This window comes from Pituophis catenifer, unplaced genomic scaffold (genome assembly GCF_029215685.1).
Source record: "Pituophis catenifer annectens isolate HBS135680 unplaced genomic scaffold, rPitCat1.0.hap2 SCAF_184, whole genome shotgun sequence".
NCBI classification, from domain to species: domain Eukaryota; kingdom Metazoa; phylum Chordata; class Lepidosauria; order Squamata; family Colubridae; genus Pituophis; species Pituophis catenifer.
In genome coordinates this window covers 9,097-33,811 of record NW_027257064.1, presented here as the reverse complement: position 1 = coordinate 33,811, position 24,715 = coordinate 9,097, and the positions used below count along the sequence as shown (strand labels likewise).

The following is a 24,715-nucleotide window of genomic DNA, read 5'->3' as shown; positions in this document are numbered from 1 at the left end:
CTTTTGTTTTTATTTCTGGCGATTCCTGCAAAGATTGGGGAAGCCTCCGAGGAGTTGAAAATGAGCTCCTCCAAGCGCGGGACTTGCGTACTTTGGGAGAAAGAGAGAAGCGAAAGAGATGCGGAGGGATGAGGTTGAGTTCAGTCATTCGTTTTAGCCTGGGAATAACAGGACTTTATAAACTTGGATAATTTTCCTCTCATCTCGGAACAAACAGAAGGTTCTTGGCCCCAAACTGTTATTTGTTGCTACAGTTAAAGGGTCAGTAAAGATGTTTTTTTTCTAGAGTCCTCGATTAAGGTGAGTAAATCCCTCCTTTTAGTAGGTGGGGGAGCCCCGCCCTCCACTTGTTCCCGTTAAGGTGCGTTCGTTTCCCCTGAGGCTCCAGTGTATTTCGTCTTGAGCGGTTCTCGTGAGTAGTTTCTGATTACTTGTTTTAAAAATAATATGGAATTAATATGTGGCCCATCCCGTGCCTGCCGGTTCTCCCCTGCAGCCATCCACCCGCGGTCTTCTCAGCCACGCAGCCACCGCAGGTCTTCTAGACGGGAGGATTTCAGGGGAGAATTAGCGGACAGGGAAGAGTTTGCAATCAGTCTTGCGATGATAGAAGTGCCCAATATGCGCAAAGGCGCTGTGTAAAATTACAAGAATTCAACATTTCAAGTTCACCGTTCAAAGGAGGGTGGATGGGTCGATTTTGGCTTAACTTTGACTTCCAATTAATACAGTTTAAAAAGGAAGCCGCGTCCTGTACAAATTCATTCATTCGGGCTATTGGGTCAGAGTTTTAAAAATCCGGAGCGTTATTAGATGTCGGTGGCAGTTGGGATTTTACTGAATCATTTTACTTTTGTCCGGAGTTTTGTTAGTAAGCCCAGGCTAATTGTCCAATTGTGTTCTGATAAGAGATCTCCCCAGATCAGTGAAGTAAAGGTGGGATACAGATCCTGGCTCTTGTGCCCTTCACAGTAACTTGTTCTGTCCCAATTGGTATGACCTTTCTGGAAGATCACGATCAACATGCTCATCCATGCTTGATGCTTTTAGATCCATCTACCAGTAACAGGACAGGAGGGCAAGTAGAATAAAACCTTGCCCAAATGGAAATGCCATTTAACTGGGGGATCCGAGCTGGTGCTAAGATTAGAAAGAGACCTTTTGCATTCAAAAATGTTTTGTTCTCTATATTCTGATTGATTTTTTCTCAACTGATGTCCATGGAGATCACAGTCATCCAGGTCATGGTTGTCCCAAAGGTGATTTTTAAAAGGCAACTGGACTTTCTTGGTTTTTTCCTTGAAAACATTTCACTTCTCAACAAAGAAGCTTCTTTGGTTCTGACTGAATGGTGGGGAAAAGAAGGATTTCTATCCCTGAGAAAGTTGTATGTTTTTACTACTTTGTTTCCTGAACTCTTCTGGAAATCTTTGCAGTTTTACTGCAGGCAAATGTTATCTCATAAAGTGAGATTAAGGAGAAGGACCAGAATCTGCCTCCTTGATGTTAAGACATTAACTTTTCCTCACTTGTTTGTTTGTAGGTAATTTAGCTGTGGCAACACTTCCAGCAAGAATGGCCAGTGAAACCACAGTTGTCACCCCCTCTAATGAAGCAAACATAATCCAAACGGCTCCTGGATTGCCCAGTGTTGCTCTTCAGGCATCTGGAGCAATTCCATATCCTCAGTATGGAGCTCAGCAACTTGGAATTCCCACCAGTGCTCCTCAGCAAGTCCCACAAAAGGGTCCTTTGGAGAGGTTCTTCAATGCTGAGCCCAAAGTGCTTGGGGTACGCATGCGTTGCTATGTGCCTGTTTGAATCCATTAAGGTTTTAGAGCTATGTAGAGACCTGAGAGCCCCATGTTGAAGTTCTGGAACTTGGCTTGGCTGTTGTCTGGTTCTGGAATATACTCCGGAAACCTCTGTTCTTCCTGGTAGTTCCATTTGTGTTGCTGCAAAACATTCTGACTCTATATTCATTCTTTTGCTTTGGATTTTAACTGAGAAAATGGAGCTCAGCCATGGTTTCAGCCAGATCTCTTTTTCTCCCTTCCCTCTGAGAAGTGTAGTTTTTGGGCATTTCTCCAGAAGAACCTGATCATGGATTGGCTCCAGCCAAAACCAGTTGAAGTCACTTTGTGCTTATGACCGTGGTTAACGTCCTGCTGCAGAGGAGTCTGTAGTGAGAGGTGTCATTTTTTTCTTAAAGGGCTATCTTGATATTCTTACAGACCTTCTTACTGACAAAATCAATCCCACTGAGGGTCAAACTAGATCATAATCTGGAGGAAATGTCTGCTACATAATGACAATGGTGTCTCAAACTGCCCCTTCTCCCTATTTGGATTTTGCACCATAGGAAACCAGGCCTTGGGTCAACACTTGCCCTGGAAGCTTAGAAGCCTCAATCCCTTTGAAGGACTTTTCAGAGATGGATATAAAGTGATGCCTTTCCTGGGGTGCTAACAAATTAGAATGTTTTTCTCATATTCAGCAAATGAAGTTGTCTCATTTTGTGTGTTTTCCTTCCACAGGCTGTCCAAATATTGATTGGGCTGATCCACATTTGCTTTGGGGCTGTCTTACTTTCTTCAATCCTTCATTCACACTTTCCCTACCTCATTTCTGCAGTTGGAGGTTACCCCTTTTGGGGAGGGATATTTGTAAGTATGTGCAAATTTTTGTTGAGTCATGCACCATGGTAGTAATGGCTAATGGATACTTATAAAAGTTTTGTTTGCATTGGAGCCTATCTGGCTTCTTATGAGTGCCAGATTTTTCTGACAATTTTCTCCTTTTATTTCCAGTGGACTACAATCATTTGTTTTTCTTTTTCTTTTCCATAGTTTATTTCTTCTGGATCACTTTGTGTAGCAGCTGCAAACAGTTCGAATCATCATTTGGTGAGAAACCTTTGTATCATTTGAATATCTTTTATGCTGTTTCTTTGTAAGTGCTCAGGACCTTTTATATTGTCTATTGTCTTCAGATACTGCTCAGTCTTAAATCAACATTTGGGAAAGAAAAGCAAACTCAAAAGCTCCCCCCCTCCAATCTTCTTTCTTTGCTCAACTTTTGCTTCCAAGTCCTGCTTCCATCAAAAGTTCTATGTCAACAGTAGGAAATGTTCAACTATCCAGAATTTGAACCTCCCCTGGTCCCCATTTTGTGACCTAGATGGTTGGAGGCAATATGCTGATTCTGTAAACTACTTAGAGAGAGCTGTAAAGCACTGTGAAGTAGTAAATAAGTCTAAGTACTAGTGCTATTGCTAGTCCTGAGCAGTCCCTTGCATGCTTTAGTTTTGAACCAGGCCTCCAACATTATTCCTTCTCCTCCTCTTCAACAAAGTGTCCAATTTCAGAACTATTCCTACATGAAAGCAACATTAGAAAGAAGCCCAGCATGTTAGGAGTAAAAGTAAGGAACTAGCGTGGGAATCAAAGGGAAGAGAGAGCTGATGGTAGCCCTCCTGCAAAGAGCTTGTATTCTTCTCCTCTGTTTCTCTTTGATTTAAAGAGTATTCATAGCAACATAGACATGTTTTTGTCTTTTAAAGGAACAAAGTATAGATTCAAAAGAAGAAAAACAGCCATCTTGATAGAAAATTACTACATTCCTGAAAGGGGAGAACTGAAAAGAGCAATTTTAAAATTTTCAGTATTCTTACTACTGGCTCCAAGGGCCAGTCCCATCTCTTTGGTAGCCTCTCTGTAATGTTTTATAGCTAAAAGAGCATTTAACATTAACAATTAATGCTTAGAGCATGTCATGTCTTACAATAAATAATGTGGGATTACTTTAAGCAAAGTGTTAAGGGATGAAAAAATTGTACCATTTTTCCTGTCGCTTTTAACTACTTGGTCTTCAATGGAGACAGACATCCAGAAAGAAAAAGAAGGAATTTGATAGTGTTAGAAAACCCTTTGTATGGAGTTGTGGGCTTTGCATTTCCACTGTGGGAAAATGTGTTGTTGCTGCTCTTTGGTACTCATGATCTTAGTGGATGTTGTCTGGTTCCACCACTGACTGGCTATGTGTCATTAACACCCACAGAGAATTTCTTTGTCACTGTTTTTACCATAGTTGGGGCTAATTGGTTTTAAGCTTTGCATTTAATAAGACTTATGCTGACACTGTAATTGTAATTTCTCTCTTTCTGGTGTATTGCTGTTTCAGGTGAAATCCAGTGTAGGACTGAACATCACAAGTGCCATAATGTCACTTTTTGGTATCATCATGTATCTATGCGAGCTGATAGACTACAGTATTGCTTTCAAAGATAAGAGAAATAATTTATTCGTAAGTAAACTAATCATGTCTTACATTATGCTTCATGTGCAGAATCCAGAAGGAGATTATATACGCAGCCAGGATATCTCAGACCCTTTGACTTTTGTTTGAAAATTTTCCTTGAATAAGTCTGAGTCTCAAAGAGATGTGTTCTATTTCATTTGAATTTTTTAAATGTACATATATTGTTAAATAAGGGCAAACAACCTTCTGATCATGAAGGTACAAAGTGCTTAGGACTTTGTAGATTTCTTCTTTCTTCTTCAGTTTCTTTCTTTTTGGTGGGGAGGGGAACATTTTAAAAAAAAGTGGGGTCGAGGCAGCATGGGGGAAAATAGCTCCATTCCCAGTGCTGATTTTCTGGCGTTTTGGCAACCCCTAAGGGGGAGGATCCGGCAAGAATGAGGGGAAGCTTCGGAGGAGGTGTGGAGAGGTGCGGTCTCCCACCACACCAAGAAGGACCCTCAATCCAGATGCAGAAAAAGACAGCTGGCATGGCTGACCCAGGGACCTGACATCCCGATTGAGAACAGCAGGAAGCAGAAAGTGAAAAAGGTGCAGGACTCGGCGGTGAGAGCGGAAAAGTAAAAGTTTTAAATTTTTGGATTATTTGAGAAAAACAGTCCAGAGGGGCAGCGGACAGGAAAGAAAGGCTCTGAAAGTGAACGGGCAACAAACAACGAGGAGAGCAAACATGAAGAGGGCGAACCTTAGAACAGCAGAAGAGCACCAGGGGAGTGGAAAAGGAGACGATCAGAAGAAAAGTGAGTGTTCCAGAAAGCTGGGAAAGAGAGACTGAACAAGAGGTTCTGTGTTTATCCCTACAATTGCTGCTCTAACGGAAGTAGAAGTGCGGACAGGAAAAAATAAAGAACGCACCAGAGTGACAGGGCAGATTGCAAATCGCCATTTTGAAGATAAGGACTAGTTGATTACCACTTTTTGAATGAGAGATTAAACCTCAAAGGAAAGACCATACTTGAACTCTTAAATATAAACTTGAACTCTAAAAATGTATAAGAACTGAAAGTACTGTGTATATTTATATTTAATTTATATATTGATATATTTATTTATAGAGTAATTTTTATATTTATAAGTAATTAATAGCAAATTATTATTAACTATCTATTGTCTCTTTGACTCTGATCTTCTCTTTTCAATCTTTTCTCTTTCTCTTTTCTCTATCCCCTTCTTTTGATTTGTTTATTTAATATCCAAACAAATATATTAAGTTAATATTAGACTTTTTAAAAAATGATTAAGTAGTAATAATATAATTATTGAATCAATTATCAATTAATTAAGGTAACTATTAATTAAGGTATTTATGAATTTTTCTTTTTAAAGGAAAATATATTAATCAAGTAAAAATCACATTATAAAACTATGTTTTTGAGATATAATACATTGTGAAAGGTAGAGGATTATTATTACCTTCGAGACCGTCTTCTGCCACCAATAGCCTCCCACCAACCAGTCTGTTCCCACAGAGAGGGTCTCCTCAGGGTGCCATCAGCCAAGTTATGTCGGCTGGCGACACCCAGGGGGAGGGCCTTCTCTGTGGGAGCTCCAGCCCTGTGGAATGAACTGCCCCCGGAAATACGTAAGATCTCCGACCTCCGGGTGTTTCGCTGCGCACTGAAGACCCTGTTGTTCCTCCAGGCAGGGCTATCAATATAATAATTTTAAATTGGGGTATTTTAATTTTTGGGGTTTTAAATCGGCCAAATTTATTTAATTATTTTAATTTTTAATCATTGTTGTGTCCTGTGTTTTTAAATTGGCTGTACACCGCCCTGAGTCCTTCGGGAGAAGGGCGGTATAGAAATAAAATAATAATAATAATAATAATAATAATAATAATAATAATAATAATAATAATAATAATAATATTATTATTATTCAATTTAGTAGTGGAGATAGGGAGAGAAGAGAGGGAAAGGAAGTTGAATATGAAGTGGATGGTAATCTGGGAAAAGATAGATAGGATTTTAGGAGAACAGTATAGAATACTAAAGGAAGTGACCAGCACCATCACAACCACCGTGAAAACAGGAAAGAAAACTACCTCGACATTGATTGGACCAGCGGCTTCTCCTGCAGCACAGAGAACAATAGAAGGGATGTTCCCATCAGAAAAACAACTCCCTACTTTGAGTATGCAAACCATGCAGACTACCCTTGTAACGATTCAAGAGACTATGATAAAAATGCAGGAATGTATGACAAAGAACCACGAAGAAACGAGGAGGGATATGGATGAGGTCAAAAAAGAAGTTAAAAGTGATATTCAAAAATTAGACGAAAAGATGGATTCAGTACAAGAAATCATACAAAAAAAATGACCAACGAATAACAGTCATAGAAAAAAAGAACAGAACAAACAGAAGAAAAATTGGATTCACTGGATCAGAAAAAATGGGACTAAATAAAGAACTGGAAAATACAGTGGCACATCTGGAGATGGAGAGAGCTGCATTTTATCTGTGATTTCAAAACGTGGTGAAGATAGAGAAGAGGACTTAACATTGGTCATGGTGGAAGTGATCGCAGAGGCTCTTCAACGAGATAAAGATGAAATAATAAATGAGTTGGATGAGGTTTAAAGAATCCACACGAATTATGCCAGACAATCAGGGGTGAAATCTAACATTTTTTGCTACCGGTTCTGTGGGTGTGGGTTAATTAGTGGGCGTGGCTTGGTGGTAAGGTGACTGGGAGGGTGGGCTTGTTGGTCAGGTGGGCGTGGCCAAGTCAATGTCACTTCTTTACCCTTTTTTAACCTACAAAACACAACACAATACAAAAGCAGCTGTGCTAGACCCAAAATGGCCCCTGCAACAAGCAGGAACCTCACACAACCACAAAAAGCCCAAAAACCCAACTTTCACACTTTACACACACACACACAACACAACACAACACAACACAACACAACACAACACAACACAACTGGCTCACCCACAATGTAAAAGCAGCTGTGCTAGACCCAAAATGGCCCCTGCAACAAGCAGGAACCTCACACAGCCACAAAAAGCCCAAAAAACCAACTTTCACGCTTTACACACACAAAATTCCACATACAGTTTTGTGAGATTTTGTGTGTTTGTGTAGTTAGAGTGAAACACTACAGAAACACACTAAATCTCAGAAAGCTGCACAAATATTATTTTATTTTATTTTTATTTTTATATAAAAGCAGCTAAATTTAAAACTTCCTAAACTTTAAATGGCTAGGTCTAAAAAAAGAACAACTAAAAAAAACCCCCAATTAACTATTTTTTTAAAGCTCCCAAAGGGGAAAAAAACTTACCCAATAGAACAGGGGTCTCCAACCTTGGCAACTTTAAGACTTGTAGACTTCAACTCCCAGAATTCCTCAGCCAGCTTTGCTTTGCTGGCTGAGGAATTCTGGGAGTTGAAGTCCACAACTTCTTGCCTGCTTGATTGCAGGCAGGGAGATTCAGTTGCTTGCTGATGCAATGGATTGCAGGGATTACAGCAAGGCGTTGCGACCAGCAGCTAAGGTAAGCAAGCTGAGGAGGGGAGGGGGAGGAATTTTTGCTACTGATTAGCAGGTAACTCAGCTGGGATTGTCAGACCTTGGTTCATCAGAGCCATTTAAAAGAAAAAAAAGGCTCTGATGATCGCGCAGCTCAGCTGGGCATCAGGGGTGGGGGCAGGGATTTTTGCTACTGGTTCTCCGAACTGCCCGCCGCCATCGCTATCTACTCGCCCAAGCCGGTCCGAACCAGGAGCAGATATTGTCACCCCTGCAGACAATATAAATTACCAAGGGAGGTCCATGTGAGATTTGTGCGATGAAAAGTAAGATATATTGTTTATAAAATAATGAAAAATGAACCTATGTTTTATAGAAGCAAGGAAATAATTACATTAAAGCAAGTCCCTAAGAGAATAAGGGAACTGAGAAAGGAATATTGGTTCCTAGCCACACTATTAAATAAGTGGCATATACCGTTCAGATGGATAACTCCAGAAGGAATGTTGGTGTCGTGGCAGGGGAAAAAAATAAAAGTGGACTCACAAAAAAAAGCACAGAATCTACATGACCAAGTGATGGGCATAGAAGGAGCAAACAGTAACAGGGAGGAGCCGGAATGGAGAACTAAAGGGAAACAGAGACAAGAGGAACAAGAAAAAGTACTAGAGGAGGGAGATAAAGAAGAAGAAGGAGAAATCCAAGAGGAAGAAGGAGTGAGAACAAGAGCCAAGAGAAAGGACAGGAAGTAATAGGAAAGATCGTATAGGACAACCACTAAGGAATGGAACAGAATTTAAAAATCTTATCATTGAATGTAAATGGTCTTAACTCTTCAGCCAAACGACATCAAATTTTTAGAAAAACAGTAAAACAAAAAATGGATATTGTGTGCCTCCAAGAGGTACACATAAGAAAACAGGATGAAAAATACTTACAATGCAAAAAATTAGGTAAATCATTTGTAACACTAGCAGAAGAAAAGAAAAGAGGAATAGTGGTGTACATTAAAGAAGGAATAGAGAGTTACTTGAAGTATGCAGATTCAGTAGGAAGAATATTAATGATAGAGGTAAATTTTAAATATAAAAATATTTTATTGGTGGTCATATATGCGCCGAATAGTGGACAAACAGAATTTTACAAAAAAGTACATGAAAAAATAATAGAACAAAAAATGGAGAATGTATGTTTGATTGGTGATTTCAACGCAATTGTAGATGTAAAAAAGGATTATAGAAGTGATTAGAGCAATAAAAAAAAAAGAAAAATGTACTGCCTAGAACTTTTATGGATCTAGTAGAAGAACTAAACTTAGTAGATAGTTGGAGATTTTGTAACCCTGATGTAAAGAATTTTACATATTATTCCAATCCCCTAAGTCCTGGTCTAGAATAGACATGGCATGGATAACCAAAATACTTATACAAGAAGTAGAAATAGTAGAAATAATGTCAACTAATTGGGCTGATCATAACCCAGTAATGTTGATATGGAAAGGACAACAGAGGAAAAAGAGTAGATGTATGATGAACTCACAGATATTGAAGGAAAAGAAATATATTGAACAAATGGAAAAGGAATTAAAATTGTTTTTTAAAGATAATACAAAATATCAACCTCCCTTCAGAATTTATGGGACACAACGAAAGTTTATGTGAGAGGATTAACGATAGCTTATAATGTAAAACAAAAAAAGGAGAGGGAAAAAGAATATAATAATGTACAAGAAGAGATTAAAAATTGGGAAGGAAAATTACAAGATAATCCTGGGGATGAGCAAATTAGAAGTAAATGGATAGCAGCTAAACATAAATTGAATATATTAGAACAGGAAAATTATGTAAAGGCATTGAAATTTATAAAACAGAACCATTTTGAGCACGCGAATAAGCCAGGGAGGTGGCTTGCTTATAGATTGAGAAAAGAAAGGGAGAAAAGAATAATTCAACAACTACAGGACAAAAGGGGTAAAATGCAACATAGTTTAGAAAAGAAAAAGGAGATAGTAATTCAATTTTTTCAAGAACTTTATGAGCAAGATAAGGTAACAGCCGAAGAAATAAATCAATATCTGAGTGGGGAGGGAATGTCAGCATTAACAGAGGAAGAAAAAGAGATATTAAATAGGGATATCACCATAGAAGAGCTAAAGGAAGCAATTAAGAAGCAAAAAAATAATAAAACCCCAGGGACAGATGGATTACCAATTGAATTTTATAAAGGACTAGGAGAAACATTGAATTGGATACTACTAGAAACGTGTAATGAGGCTGTCAGATGTAAATGCCTTATTCCCTAATGTGTAAATAGTGTATAAATGGGATGTCAGGGGTTAACTTATTCTTTGATTCTTAATGTATTCATAATTCACCACTCCCACTCTTGGCTCCACCCTTTGTATATATAAGGAGCCACCTTCACCATTTTCTTGGCTTCTATCTGTGAATATTCAGTGAATATAGAATGCCTGTTATAATTAAAGAGAAATATATTTAAACCTTTAACTCTTATTATTATTATTGAGTCTGATCCTGAAAATATTGCAACAAGCTGGTAGCAGAGGATGGTTAATTGACTCAATAAATACTTAAACATGTCTAAGAAAGATAGGCCCAACACCAGGGCCTACAGCAAAGAAATAGAAACTGAACAAGAAATAATCAACGAATCCACAAACGCGATTTCGAGAGAATCCGAAGAATACACCACTGAAGAAGAAGAATTAATAAATGAAAATGATGACCAGGAGGAAATCGAAATAGAAAATAACGAACTCAGGTCAGAGATATTAAAACTATTAAAAAGCCAGAAGAATGATGAAAGCCTCATCGCGAACCTCCAAGAAATGCTGAAGAACAGCGGAGCAGCGAGAGAGAAAAACATCGCTAAAGAGAAACCCAAAGACCAAAAAATTGTGAGTGATATGACTACAGAGAAAGTCATTATGAAAAAGAAAAAATGTAATCCCGCGCGAAATTTTGAATGGCAGCCATCTTGGTTTCAACAAGCCTCCAAAGTGAGCGAAGCAGAGCCAATCAAAATGCTCAGTTCAAAATTTCTGGCGCGAAAAACGTTATCAGACAACGAAAGTGAAAAGGAAGATTCAAACTCTTCGGAAGAGCCAGAATCAGAAAGTGAAGACGACTCAACGAAATCTCAAGTAAAGTCAGCAATGAAGACGCTTTTTGCTGCATTTGGGCCAAAATTAAAAATTTCCAAAGCGCCAACGAAGAAGCAAGCGAACAAGCCGATACCTCAAGACCTGCACGCTCCCATCCTGACTTCGAGAGCGACGACGCCCGAACCCAGAGAGCCATGTCGATTCCGTCCTACACCACAGACCAAAGCAAGTGCCAACGCACTCAAAAGAAAAAGAAGAGCAATCGCCGCCATCAAAACTCCTAAGACCGAACCAGAGACCGACTCGTCTGAAGAAGAGCAGAGCGAGCGAGCCGCAATGGAGAGAACCTTCCACGACGACGCCAAAGAAGAAATGAACAACGCGCATGTGCGAAACTACGCAGATGGTCCGGAAAGACTTGAACTAGCCAGAGAACCGCGCAGACTCGTTGCGAGCATCCCCATGCCGTTTTGCAATTTCCTGCACTTGCGAGACCACGGACTACCTCAGGTTGTAAGTAATGGACAAAATAATGTGGGAAACTTACCCAGTGACTTCCCAAAACTAAGGGTTGATGGCATTAATTTGCAAGAATGGTATCAACAGCTCCAGGTTGTATTTATGAAAGAAAATTTACTATTTTTTATCACTAGTCCCCCAAGAAGACCTTGGACCTTAAAAATAGATTGTTTACACCATAGAGCATTTTTCCTAATAATATCTAGTGTGTCTCCTGCAATGTATCATAGCATCAAACCAAATCTAACTGTTTCAGAAATAATTCAATGCATGTTTAATTTGTTTCACAGCGATAGTGTAGCTACCACCACAAGAATGTCTAAAGATTTCTTTTCTTCTAGAGTAAAACCAGGGGTTTCCATAAGTGAGCATTTAATATCTCTAAACAAAATAAGAGCTGAGCTGCATTTGAGGGGGGAAGTGATTTCAGATCAAACAATGAAAAGTGTTATTATCAATTCACTTGATTCATCATGGGATAGTTTTATGTCACATTTAGACACCATCAATCTAGGATATTTATCCATAGAAAGTCTATCAAACAAATTGATAGCAGAAGACAATTCAAGAAAAAATCGTTATAGCAATCACACAGAGCACAAATCTTTTAGGAAAGTAGCTTTCCAAGAAAAATATAATGAAACTTTTAAATGCCACAATTGTGGGTCTAGGGAACACAATAGAAGAGATTGTCCCAAAATTTCAAAGGAAAGACACAGGTCAGAATATAGGAATAAATACAATTATAGACAGTCTTCCATAGATAGACATAGATATAGAAGCCCACCACATTACAGAGAAAATAGAGGGGGCAGAGAAAATTCAAAAGAAAGAAAATCTGGTTCACTGAATGGACTAAATAAACAAGACAGCACAAAAACACAACAAAATGAGAACAATAATTGGCTTATTGATTCTGGGGCAACTAATCACACCACTAATAACAAAAATATATTGTCTTCATTTACAGAAGATAAATTTGTAATAAAGGTAGCTAATCAAGAAAAGGTTCAAGTATTAGGCAGGGGGAATGTGACCTTGCCTGGTCTAGGAAAAATAGAGGGGGTATTGTTAATACCAGAAATACCTCATAACATACTAAGTGCCATAAAACTAAGTAGAGATTCTGACATTAATATAGTTTTCTCAAAGGGAAAAGCAACTTTAGAGAAGAATAAAACAAATATAGGCACTGTGATGATTAAAGGAGGCCTACCCTATCTGGTAACAAAAGAAAGGTGGTTACATAACATTGATTCAAATATGGAAGATTGTATTGAGGCAAATGATGAAAATATTAGTAACAGTGACAATGATGAATGTAAAATATCTCATGATCACGCAGATACACACAATGAAAAGAAACCAAAAATAGGTAAACCAATTCATGATGAGTGTGCTCACATCTTACATAGGAAGTTAGGACATGCAAGTTTTCCTGTAGTTCAAAAAATGACTGAACACGCAGAAGGTGTCAAAATAAAAAATTGTGAAAACTATTTGGAATGCTCAGTATGTAAATCTACAAAACTAAAAACTAGTCCCAGGCCAAGAAAATCCACCAGATCAACTAACAAAATTTTTGACTTAGTACACATGGACCTAGTTGGCCCTTTAACTCCATCAATCACTTATAGAAAACGTTACTTCCTAACAATAGTAGACGATTACAGTCGCTATGGTTTTGTTTACACATTAAAACACAAGGATGAAACCTTTCAAAAATTTAAGGAATTTTACAAACGCATAGAAACACAACATAATATTAGAATAAAACAAATTATGACAGATAGGGGATGTGAATTCATGTCTAAAGAATTCTCCCAATGGTTAAAGGATAGAGGAATGCTACATTACACGTCTAGTCCATTTTCTGCGTTCCAGAACGGGATTGCAGAGAGAAAAAATTCCACATTACAAACCATGATTAGGTGCACATTAGAGGATGCTGGCTTAAGCAAACAATTTTGGTCAGAAGCCTTACATTATTCAAATTACACTCAAAATAGAACCTGGTCCAGTATTGTGAATAAGACACCATATGAAGTGATGTATAATAGGAAACCAAAATTAGCACACATGCACATATTTGGAGTCACTGCAGACGTACACATACCTAAACAGTTGAGAAGAAAGGGAGAAAACGTATCCAGAAGACTAAGATTTATGGGATATGAAACTGGCACCAAAGGGTACAGATTCATTGATAATAATAACAAATTTATAGTTTCCAGAACAGCTGTGTTCCATGAACAGGCCAACTGGTCTAAATTACATCTTAATGAAATATTTCCAAATAAATGCAAAGATACAAAATCTCGTGAGGAAGGGACCATAGAAAATCAAAATATCAACAAATATAAAAACAAAACCAAAACTTGGACAAATAGTCAACACAAAATAAAGACAGACACACTAACAAAAAAAGAAGCAAGATATTTGCATGACAACCATAGCAAACCTGAAAGAGCCATTAGAAACAACAGAAATCAAATACCAAATAAATACAGAGATTACATAATGCATATGGATGGTGAACAAATAACACCTAATACATATGAGGAAGTATTAAAACTCCCTCGTGAAGAAAAAGAAAAATGGGAACTAGCTATGAAAAAGGAGATGGAAAGTTTGCAAGGATTAAATGTATTTACACCTGCAATTGCACCTAAAGATAAAACAATTATTGGTACCAGGTGGATTTATAAAATTAAGAACCTAGAAGGAGGCAATACTCTATACAAAGCTAGATTAGTTGCACAAGGTTATGCACAAAAATATCCGGAGGACTATACTGACACGTACTCCCCCACAGTAAGAACAGAGAGTGTCAAAACAGCTCTAGTAGTAGCATCTGCACTCAATCTTGATGTATTTCAATATGACATACAGACTGCGTATCTACACGCAAAACTAGATAAGGAAATATATGTAAGAGCACCTCACAGTCAATACACTAATAAAAATGAAATTTGGCTATTGAACAAGAGTTTATACGGATTAAAGCAATCTGGTAAAAGATGGTACGATTGCTTGGTAAAAGTACTTAAGACCATGGATTTCAACGCTACCACCGCTGATAACTGTTTCTTTGTCAAAAAGGGTGATGATTACATTGAATTTGTATTGATTTATGTAGATGATATTTTATATATAGGAAAACACAAAGAGAGAAGAGAAACCTTTGTAAATAAGCTAAATGAACATTTCTCATTGAAATCTCTAGGTAAAGTAAACAAATACCTTGGTGTACAAATTAATAAAACTAGAAGGGGATTCAAACTTACTCAGAGGGATAAGATTATTGAACTTCTAAACAAATGCAATTTAAACAATGCCAAACCCTGTGACACTCCTATGCAAACTGATTTCCTTAGAAATACTGATGAATCTTCTCCTGAATTCAAGGATAACACATTTTATAGATCAATAATAGGTTCACTTCTTTATATATCTAATTGGACTAGGCCAGATATCGCATTACCACTCAATTTATTATCAAGACACGTCAGCAAACCAACAATGTATCACTGGGAAGCTGTCAAAAGAATTTTAAGATATCTGAAAAGTACATTAGATTTTTGCTTAGTATTAGAACCTAATGACAATAAAGAACCAAAGCTTACATGTTACGCAGATGCGGATTGGGCTGGAGACATATCATGCAGAAAAAGTACTTCTGGTTATATTTTTCTTTTAAATGACTGTCCAGTTTACTGGTACACTGGTAAACAAGAGCTAGTAGCCACTTCAACCACAGAAGCAGAATATGTTTGTTTATCCAAAGCTGCAAATAACCTTGTATGGTTTAATGATTTAATTTCAGATGTTTGGAAAAAACCTGCTTTGCCTTTTGTTATGCATGAAGACAATAAAGCAGCCATTGAAATATCTAGATCCGATGCCATTGGACAAAGGTCCAGGCATATAGATATAAAATTTAAGCATGTGAGACAATTGTCTCAAGATGGATTTATCAAAGCAGTACATTGTGATACTTCTGAACAATTAGCTGACATATTGACGAAGCCTTTACCTTCTAAACAGCACAAATATTTAACTTCTAAATTGTATGTCTTATATTGTCCTGAATCTGAATGTAATTGGTGTTGTATAGCGAATCGGCATTTAGAGGGGGATTTGTCAGATGTAAATGCCTTATTCCCTAATGTGTAAATAGTGTATAAATGGGATGTCAGGGGTTAACTTATTCTTTGATTCTTAATGTATTCATAATTCACCACTCCCACTCTTGGCTCCACCCTTTGTATATATAAGGAGCCACCTTCACCATTTTCTTGGCTTCTATCTGTGAATATTCAGTGAATATAGAATGCCTGTTATAATTAAAGAGAAATATATTTAAACCTTTAACTCTTATTATTATTATTGAGTCTGATCCTGAAAATATTGCAACAGAGGCATTGACAGAGGCAAAGCTACCAGACTCATGGAGGAAAGCATACATTTCACTGATACCGAAGGAAGGAGCAGATATAACACAAATAAAAAATTATAGATCGATCTCTTTATTAAACACTGATTACAAAATTTTTATGAATATAATGCCAAATAGGATGAAAAAATTATTGAATTATAGAATACACTCAGATCAAAACGGGTTTTTACGAACAAGACAAATAAAAAACAATATAAGAACAGTAATTAATGTATTAGAATATTATGAGGTGCATCCAGAGAGGCAGGTAGCACTGGTGTTTCTGGATGCACAAAAAGCTTTCGATCAGGTCAATTGACAATTTATGATTCAGCAAATAAAAAACATGAAATTTGGGGAGAGATTTGAAAAAATGATAGCCTCTATATATACGAAACAAAAAGCAAGTATACTAGTAAATGGAGACTCTACTAAATTCTTTGAAATAAATAAAGGAGTATGACAGGGATGTCCACTTTCACCTTTACTTTTTATTTTAACATTGGAAAATTTACTTATAAGAATTAGATCAAATAAAAAAATAAAAGGACTAAATGTAAAATGAGAAGAATACAAGGTCCAAGCATTTGCGGATGACCTTGTATTCTTCTTAGAAGAACCATTAAAAACGGGACCAATATTAATAAAAGAGATAGAGGAATTTGGAAAAGTAGCAGGTTTAAAAATTAATAAAGATAAGACTAAAATGTTAATGAAAAATATAACAGGGAAACAAATAGAAGAATTAGTTAATGAATTAGGAATACAGGTAGTAAAAAAGGTGACATATTTAGGTATAAATTTGACAGCTAGATGTGCAACCATAAAGAAGAACAATTATGGAACTTTAGTCCAACAAATAAAAGAAGATTTAGAAAAATGGGGGAAATTGAAATTATCACTATTAGGGAGAATAGCAGCGATAAAGACGAATGTACTGCCAAGATTCCTTTATTTATTTCAATCAATCCCGGTAAAATTGGATAAAATTTTTTTCAATAATTTGAATAAAATAACTACCAAACTTGTGTGGGAAGGGAAAAAACCAAGAATCAGATTAAGTATTTTGCAAGACGATAGAACCAGAGGTGGATTTGGATTGCCAGCATGGGAAACATACTATAAAGCAGTGGTCCCCAACCTTTTTATCGCCGCGGCCCGCTGAGCGCGCGCAGGGGTGGGGGCACGGCCCAGGAGCTTTTGCGCACGGCCCATTGCGCACGGCCCAGGAGCCTTTGCGCTGCAGCGTTCATGTCCCCCGGCCGCTGCGCGGCCCGGTGCCAGGTACTCCACGGCCCGGCACCGGTCCGCGGACCGGGGGTTGGGGACCACTGCTATAAAGCAATAAGTCTGACATGGATTAGATAATGGGTGAGCTTGAAAAATCAAAGACTATTAAAATTAGAAGGACATGATTTGTTGATGGGGTGGCACGCCTTCTTATGGAACACCGGGAACAAAACATATAAATATTTTAGTAATCATATACTAAAAGACTCATTGATTTGTACATGGCGAGAAATCAAAAACAAACATTACATGAAAGTTCCTGGATGGTTATCCACAATGGAGGTGACAATACACCCCAACACACTAGCAATACAAAAAATGATAAGATATAATGAAATATTGGACTCCCAGGGAATACTAAAAACACAAGAACAACTTTGAGAACAAGGAATACAGATAGACTGGTGGCCCTACTTACAGATAAAAACAAGATACAAAAAGGATCAAGAGGAAGGAGGAATTGAACTAAAACCGAACCGATTAGATAAACTTTTAGAAGCCAAGGAAGAAAAATTAATTTCAAAAATTTATAAATACTTATTGGAATTCGACTTAGCAGAAGAATTAGTAAAAGGACAAATGATAGCATGGGCAAGAAATATTGGACATAACATACAATTAGAGGACTGGGAAAGAGTGTGGGAAACTAATTATACCATGACAAAATCAGCAGTTTATAAAGAGAATCAGTATAAAATGTGGTATAGATGGTATCTGGCCCCTTAGAGATTAGCGAAGATGTATCTGAATTTAAACCCAACTTGCTGGAAATGCAAACAGGCACAGGACACTTTCTTTCATGTCTGGTGGCTTTGCACAAAAATTAGGAAATACTGGGAAAAAATAAATACTTGGCTAACAGAAATAACAGCAGAGGAAATAGAGTTTAAACCAGAAATTTTTCTATTAGGCACGATCAAAGAAAACCATAGGAAAGAAACAAAATATTTAATATTACATATAATTATGGCAGCCAGATTGGCACTAGCTCAATATTGGAAAACGGATCAATTGCCAACAGATCAACTAATAATCCAAAAATCTTACAATTGTGCAGAAATGGATAAATTAACATTTGAGTTAAAAGATAAGGTAGACTCAAAATACTACACGGCGTGGAATAGATGATACGATTGGATAATTCAAAAGAAAGGAGAGTAAATGTAAAATTTTGTAAGACAATAAAATTAACAAACAGGTACCCTCAACAAGATAAATGATGTGATAAAGTGACAAAGTCACTTTCTACATTTTTTTAATTTTATTTTTTGTTTTGTTTTCTTTTGTTTTTCTATTTTTTGTTGTGAGTAAGTAATGCTGTTCGGATTAATATAAATGTATTCTGTATATACTCGATATGGTATTTTATCTTTTTATGTTTAATAAAGTTTGCTTTTAATGAAAAAAAATGATAAAAAAATAAAAAAGGAAATATGTTTTAGACATACCTTTTGACTTTATCACTGTACAGTGTAAACACTTGGTTGTTTTACAGTAGGGCTTGAGTGCTCACACAACACAAAGGAATGCTTGAGAATTCTATATAGCATAGAATACAGCTGCACATGTTGAAATCGATACCAGGTTTTCCTGCCACCCCCACCTCCTCATCCCTTCTTTGCATTTTCCACCCAGTTTTAGAAAACTGAAATTTAGATAAGTTTTGAAATGTGGACAGTTTAGAACCACACTGATACCTAGGATCAATGGCTTGAATTTTTAGTATTTTTTGTAAAGTGCTGTCCTTTGCTTTCTTATAAGTGTTAAATCATAAAAGTATCACATCCAGGGCTTTTCTCCTTTCCAGTCTGACAGATGATTGGAAAGAAGTTGGGTAAATAAAATAGATCAAGCTGCATCCTTATTGAGGAGGGGAAACAATATATCTTAGACTGGCTGAATCTAAATCACATTGCTGCCCTTAACTATACACTGTTGATGCCAATTTTCCCATGAGATTATCCCCAGCCCATGAGTAAGATTTACACCTGATGTAAGTCATCATTAGCTGTACTGGTATAAAACTAGTCTTTTCCTCTCCTCTTATTCTGAGCCCATCCAACAACAGCCTCAAGGTATGTAAAATCTTTTCCCCTTCCCCTGTTATCTTGGAGAAAATGTCAGGTGATCAAGAGTGGATATCTTAAGACAGTGGGGAGGCCTGTCAATTTTCCTCTTTGGACTAACCAGCCTCTGTCTTAACCATTTCTTTCTCCTTCTCCCTTAGCACTTTGGTTCTTGAGGTTTCCTATCCATCTCCTCTCTCCTACATCATCCCGAAGGTGCTTTTTCAAGAGGCAACTGGACTTTCTTGTTTTCCCGTAGAGACTTTTCATTTCTCATCCAAGAAGCTTCTTCAGCTCTGACTAGACTCAACAACTCAGCAAAACATAAGAGATGTTAATAATGTTCCCTGATGCGGTTTTCTCGTATCACAGAGGCTGTACAGGCAGTCTATCACTGAATGAACAACTATTCATTTAGTGACCATTCAAAGTTTCAGTGGCACTCAAAGCTATGACCACTCCTTGCATGCATGGCCACTGCAGTGTCCCCACAGTCACCTGATTAAAATGGGGGGGGGGGGGTTGGCTACTAGCAATTTATTTAGGACAGTTGCAACATCCCCTTTGCGACTTTCCCAGCCAGCTTCTGATCAGCAAAGACAGTGGGGGTGGGAAATTAACTTAACAACCATATGAATCTCTTAACTGCAGCGATTTGCTTATCAACAGTGGCAGAAAAGGTAAAATTACGCACGACTCACTTAACAATCACTTTGTTTAGCAGTGGAAATTCTGGTCCCAATTGTGGTTTTAAGTCGAGGTTTACCTATCAGTGTCTTTGTTTTTCCCAATACAGTTGTTCCTCCCAGTGTTTCCTTTTAATGGTGTAGCACATAAAATAAAATAAAATAAAATACATATCATTACATTAATTTCTCAGCAGATTATATCTATCTTTCCACATGTCTACAGGATCCTGAAGAGAGTATACAGAGTGTCGGTTATGGCCTCTCCAGTGTGTTGCTCTTGTTCAGCCTGCTGGAATTTTGCATTACTGTTCCACTGGCTCATTTCGGCTGCCAGGCAACTTGTCGTAGTGATGCCCAGGTAACTATTTGATACCTTGATAATAGCTTCAGCAGTTCTCATTGTTAAAGAATGTAAAAAAGATTGTCCACTTTTCTTCTTTATATCTGCACTCCACCTAACAGGACCATTTGCTGGTTTCTTTGCTATTACCCTGACCAATAAGTGAGATTGGTTACTCAGGATACCCAGTAAGAGTTATAACTAACTTTAAGTAAGAACCAGTAAAACGAATGGAAAAATCCCTATCTGTAGATCAGCATTTCTCAGTCTTGGCAAGTTTAAGATGGGCGAACTTCATGCTGCCTGGGGAATTCTGGGAATTGAAGTCCATGCATTTTAAAGTTGCCAAAGTTGAGAAGCATGGGTCTACGTGAGAGTTTAGGATTTTCCATTCCTGGTTTATTTAGAGTTTGGTACAATTAAATAAATCTGTTGTGGTTTCCTTAACAAATAGTGATTAAAGTGATATGAACCATTATTGGACTTTTTGTGAGAAACTGAAATTAAAAGTTGATCTGGGGCTTTGATGATTAGATATGGGATTATGGAAATAATGTAGACAAATGTTAATCTTAGAGTAAGAGTTTGATATATTTTTTACTTATATCTGTACCAAAGAAAGTTGGAAGTCATTCTTTTTTGGTTTTCCTTCTTTTCCTTTTCCTTTCTTACACTTTCACTCATTTTCTTTCCTGAGCCTTTTTTCTTTTTTCAAATTTCTTTTTTATTTGTTTATCCCTTAGCTTTGTATTTTTTGGAAGTATGAAGGATCAAAGCCATTATAATTCTACATTCCTTATTTACAGAAATCATATCAAAATGTAGCATGAAATCCACTGGGAGCCATCTCGTATAAGGCAGGCACTGAGTCCCTCTAACCAAAAAGTGTTTATCGATAGAAGATATTATTTATACTCAGGGTTGAACTGTGGGGTCATTGGTGCTCTCTGAGCTTGATGGTTTTCTTGCAGATATTTCATTAACAAACTAGGTAACATTATCAGTACTAGAAGGGAATGGAGTTTGCTCTTATTTTTATATACTAGTGGCTTACCTCATCAGGGTTGATCAGTTGCTTCACAAAAAGTGTTTTGATTGGTGCCAGATCTCTACAGCCTCAGGCAGAGAAGGGCTATTCTGTGTCCCTCCCTCAAATGTTTTTTAAAATACAGAGTTTCCCAGCATTCCTTTAGGAACCTCCAACATGCAAACTGTGGTTACTCATCCTAAAATGAATCCTCTTAACCCGGAGCTTCAAAATTTGCTGTTTGCTGGGAAGGTGTGTAGCTAAAAGTCAGTCTATATTTAGTGTGCATCTGACTGTAGGGATATTTCTTCATACCCAAACAAAAGTGTATTTTCGGTGCAGTTCACACCCCTTGCTCACTGGATCTGGATGTCACAAAGCAAAGCCCACATTTTGTAATTAACCTCTGTGCCCTGTTTTGGCTGGCTGAGTGCTGTCATGCACCCTGGCCACGCCCACCCTGGCCACACCACGCCCCCGGCCATGCCCCTGGCCCTCCGAGGTCAAACACAACCCTGATGCGGCCCTCAATGAAATTGAGTTTGACACCCCTGTTCTACAGTAACGACAATTGGCTCCCTTTTCTACCAATAACAAAGCTACTCTCAACCTTTCAGAAATGCTTTAGATTAATTGGAGAGGCAGAAAATGGGACAGAACAAAGATTGAAGAGGGTAAATATAATTGGATCTAACAAAAGAGAAGAACTCTAAAAATACTGTAAGCAGCTAAACCATCATACAGAGATACTGTCTTGGGGCCCTTGGTGGTCTCTAGCTTGGTTGTTTTCGTGGTGATGTTTCATTACTCAAAGTAAGTAACATCATCAGTGCTGGTTTATTATTTGGGTAGTAAAACATTTGCAAAAGACACACAAGCTCAGAGACCATCATTTTAACCGTGAGCTACAAATATTGTCCTTTATCAGTACCTGTATCAATTCACAGCACTATCAGTTGGAGCCATTTCAGAAATCAAAAAATAACTTCCCATGGAGGGAAATGCATCTTCTTCAGTTAATAATCTGATAGGTTTTGTGAATAAATCACAAGAATATTATTTGTTTATGTGTTTGTTTATTTGCTTATTTGCTTATTTGCAAAGTTGGATCTTATGAGTAACCAAACAGCAACATAAAATATAAGCAATATAAAACTGCAATAAAAACTAATGCACAAAATAAAGTCAGTCCTCAAAGGTCCTCAGGAGAAGCCAGTTGACTTCTCTTACCACTCACCACTTTCCAGAGGATCATCTCAGTTGGTTCCATCTTTATTTCAGAAGGGCATCTATTCCATACAGGGAACACTGACTGGGGTGGGGGCTGGGAGGAGCTTCCTGTCACTCCTCTTGGTAGGTGGGAGATCCTGAGGAGACAGTCTCTGAATGTGGGCATAAAGCTGGCAGATTCAATCAGGAAAAGTCACTTAAAAGCCCTAAACCATTTGCATGTTAATTTATAGTTTTAAAGAATTCTCTATCAGGACTTTGAGCTATCAAGGATTTTAGCCTGTTGGTGAGACTGCCAGCATCACAGTTAAAAACACACAACTGGAGAATCTATTCCTCCCACCTAGAGTAACAGATGCGTCCCTGAGTATTTTTTGTATTGATTATTCTTTTCTGTTACAGCCAACGGTGCTTTTTGTGCCTTACCAAGTCATCGGAGGTGGAGAAGTCACAGCTGAACCAAATCCTCCTCCTCCACCACCGACTTACGATAACATGGTTACCAAATCTCAGTAAAACAAGAAGGAAATATGAGAATTGTTGGCAAAAGAGATTTCAGGAGAAGCAATGAATTTCATATTACTTTACTTTGTGCTCCAGCTTGCTTGTTTTGCAATGAATTTTATATTACTTTACTATGTGCTCCAGCTTGCTTGTTTCTTCTTCAATTATAGCCTTTAAACACCACATTAAATGGGGGCAAATTTTGAAAGTTCTTCTATTTTACTTGATACCTAGTTATAATGCTTCCAAAGAAACAAGAATTTGTGCTGGAAATCATCAGTGTATTTATGAAGAAGTACTATATATTCCCTATAGTGGATGATGGAGGCTGTTTATTTTGTTTATACTCTAGATGATGTTTGTTTTTTGTGACAAATATGGAATTAAGTAGGAGATGTGATGCAGATAAAAAAACAGCTACTAAAATTAAAACACAAATTATTAATAAAACATGTCATAGACACAATACAGATAGTTCTTGACTTATGACTGCAATTTGGACAAGAATGTCCATTGCTAAGTGAGGCAGTGTAAGTGAATTGTGACCATTTTTGCCACTGTTGTTATGTGAATTATTTTGGTTGTTAAGTGAATCACATGGTGCTTCAGTGAATCTGATTTCCCACACTGACTTTAAAATCCGGCTGGGAAGGTCACAAATAGCAATTACTGACTCTGGCATGCCAAAACTGTCATATGTACATGCTGGTTGCCAAGCATCTTGAGTTTTGATCACATGATCACGGGGATGCTGCTACCTGTGAGGACTGGTCATAAGTCACTTTTTTTAGTTCTGTTGTAACTTTGGTCACTAAACAACCAGTTGTAAGTTGAGAACTACCTGTAGTAGCAGTTGCATAATCATGGTGATCGCAAAACGGATTAGAAGACGTTTGTATATAACAAAAATATTCTATATTGTTAGGGTACTTAAATTGATCAAAACCACATTTTTTTACTGTTCTCCCACCTCCAACACGGGGAGTTATAAGCACATTCATTATCTGCATCCTGGAAGATTTCACAATTGTATAAACATGCAATTCCAAAATCAAAGCCATTCATACTTTCAGAGAAGGTGTGTGTGTGTGTGTGTGTGAACTATGACCCCTTTACAACCTGTGAACCTGAACTCTCAGAATGTATAGAAGATTAGTTGCTTGCTTATCGATTGTGGGAATGAGGTAGCCATGGTGTATGTGTAGATCAGACTGATTGGTTGGAACACATATGCAGAGCCTGGCACCGAGATAATTTGGAGATCATGAATCATTAGACTGTTTAAGTTTTGTTTTGCTTTAGGTATTGCTTTCCTAGAAATCATGTGATTTACTGTAGGGATTGTAGGATATGAAACTTATGCCCATATATGGGGTAAATATGTAGTAACTGAATGCTTTCCTTTTAATCATGAATGTAATATGAGAATTTATAGCTGTAATCATGTCTTCTGATACGCCCCATACCCTTGTTTAATAAAAGAGAGGTCTGGAGTCAGCTCGAGGCTCTCTCATCCCGAGAAACACTGGTGTCTGTGTCTTTTCTAATCTGGACCCCTCATGAGGAGCCCACCAGATAATCGCAACAATCGATAATTACACGGTGAAAAGTTTGACCCCCTGCAATGATTTTTACAGGGGTTCAAAATGTACATTTGCACAGTTTTTGAGGTTTAGGTTGATAGGCA

At 37.5% G+C, this 24,715-nt stretch overlaps 1 protein-coding gene across 1 annotated transcript; it reads left to right on the top strand.

Annotated features, from left to right (window-relative positions):
* The first annotated feature begins 1,548 nt into the window (after window positions 1-1,548).
* Window positions 1,549-23,213, top strand: LOC139326866 (membrane-spanning 4-domains subfamily A member 15-like). Its single transcript, XM_070956620.1, has 6 exons — window positions 1,549-1,791; window positions 2,538-2,666; window positions 2,850-2,906; window positions 4,183-4,305; window positions 20,151-20,285; window positions 22,927-23,213. The coding sequence occupies exons 1-6, from the start codon at window positions 1,576-1,578 to the stop codon at window positions 23,038-23,040; spliced, it is 774 nt and encodes a 257-aa protein (XP_070812721.1). The 5' UTR covers window positions 1,549-1,575; the 3' UTR covers window positions 23,041-23,213.
* Window positions 23,214-24,715: the final 1,502 nt, after the last annotated feature.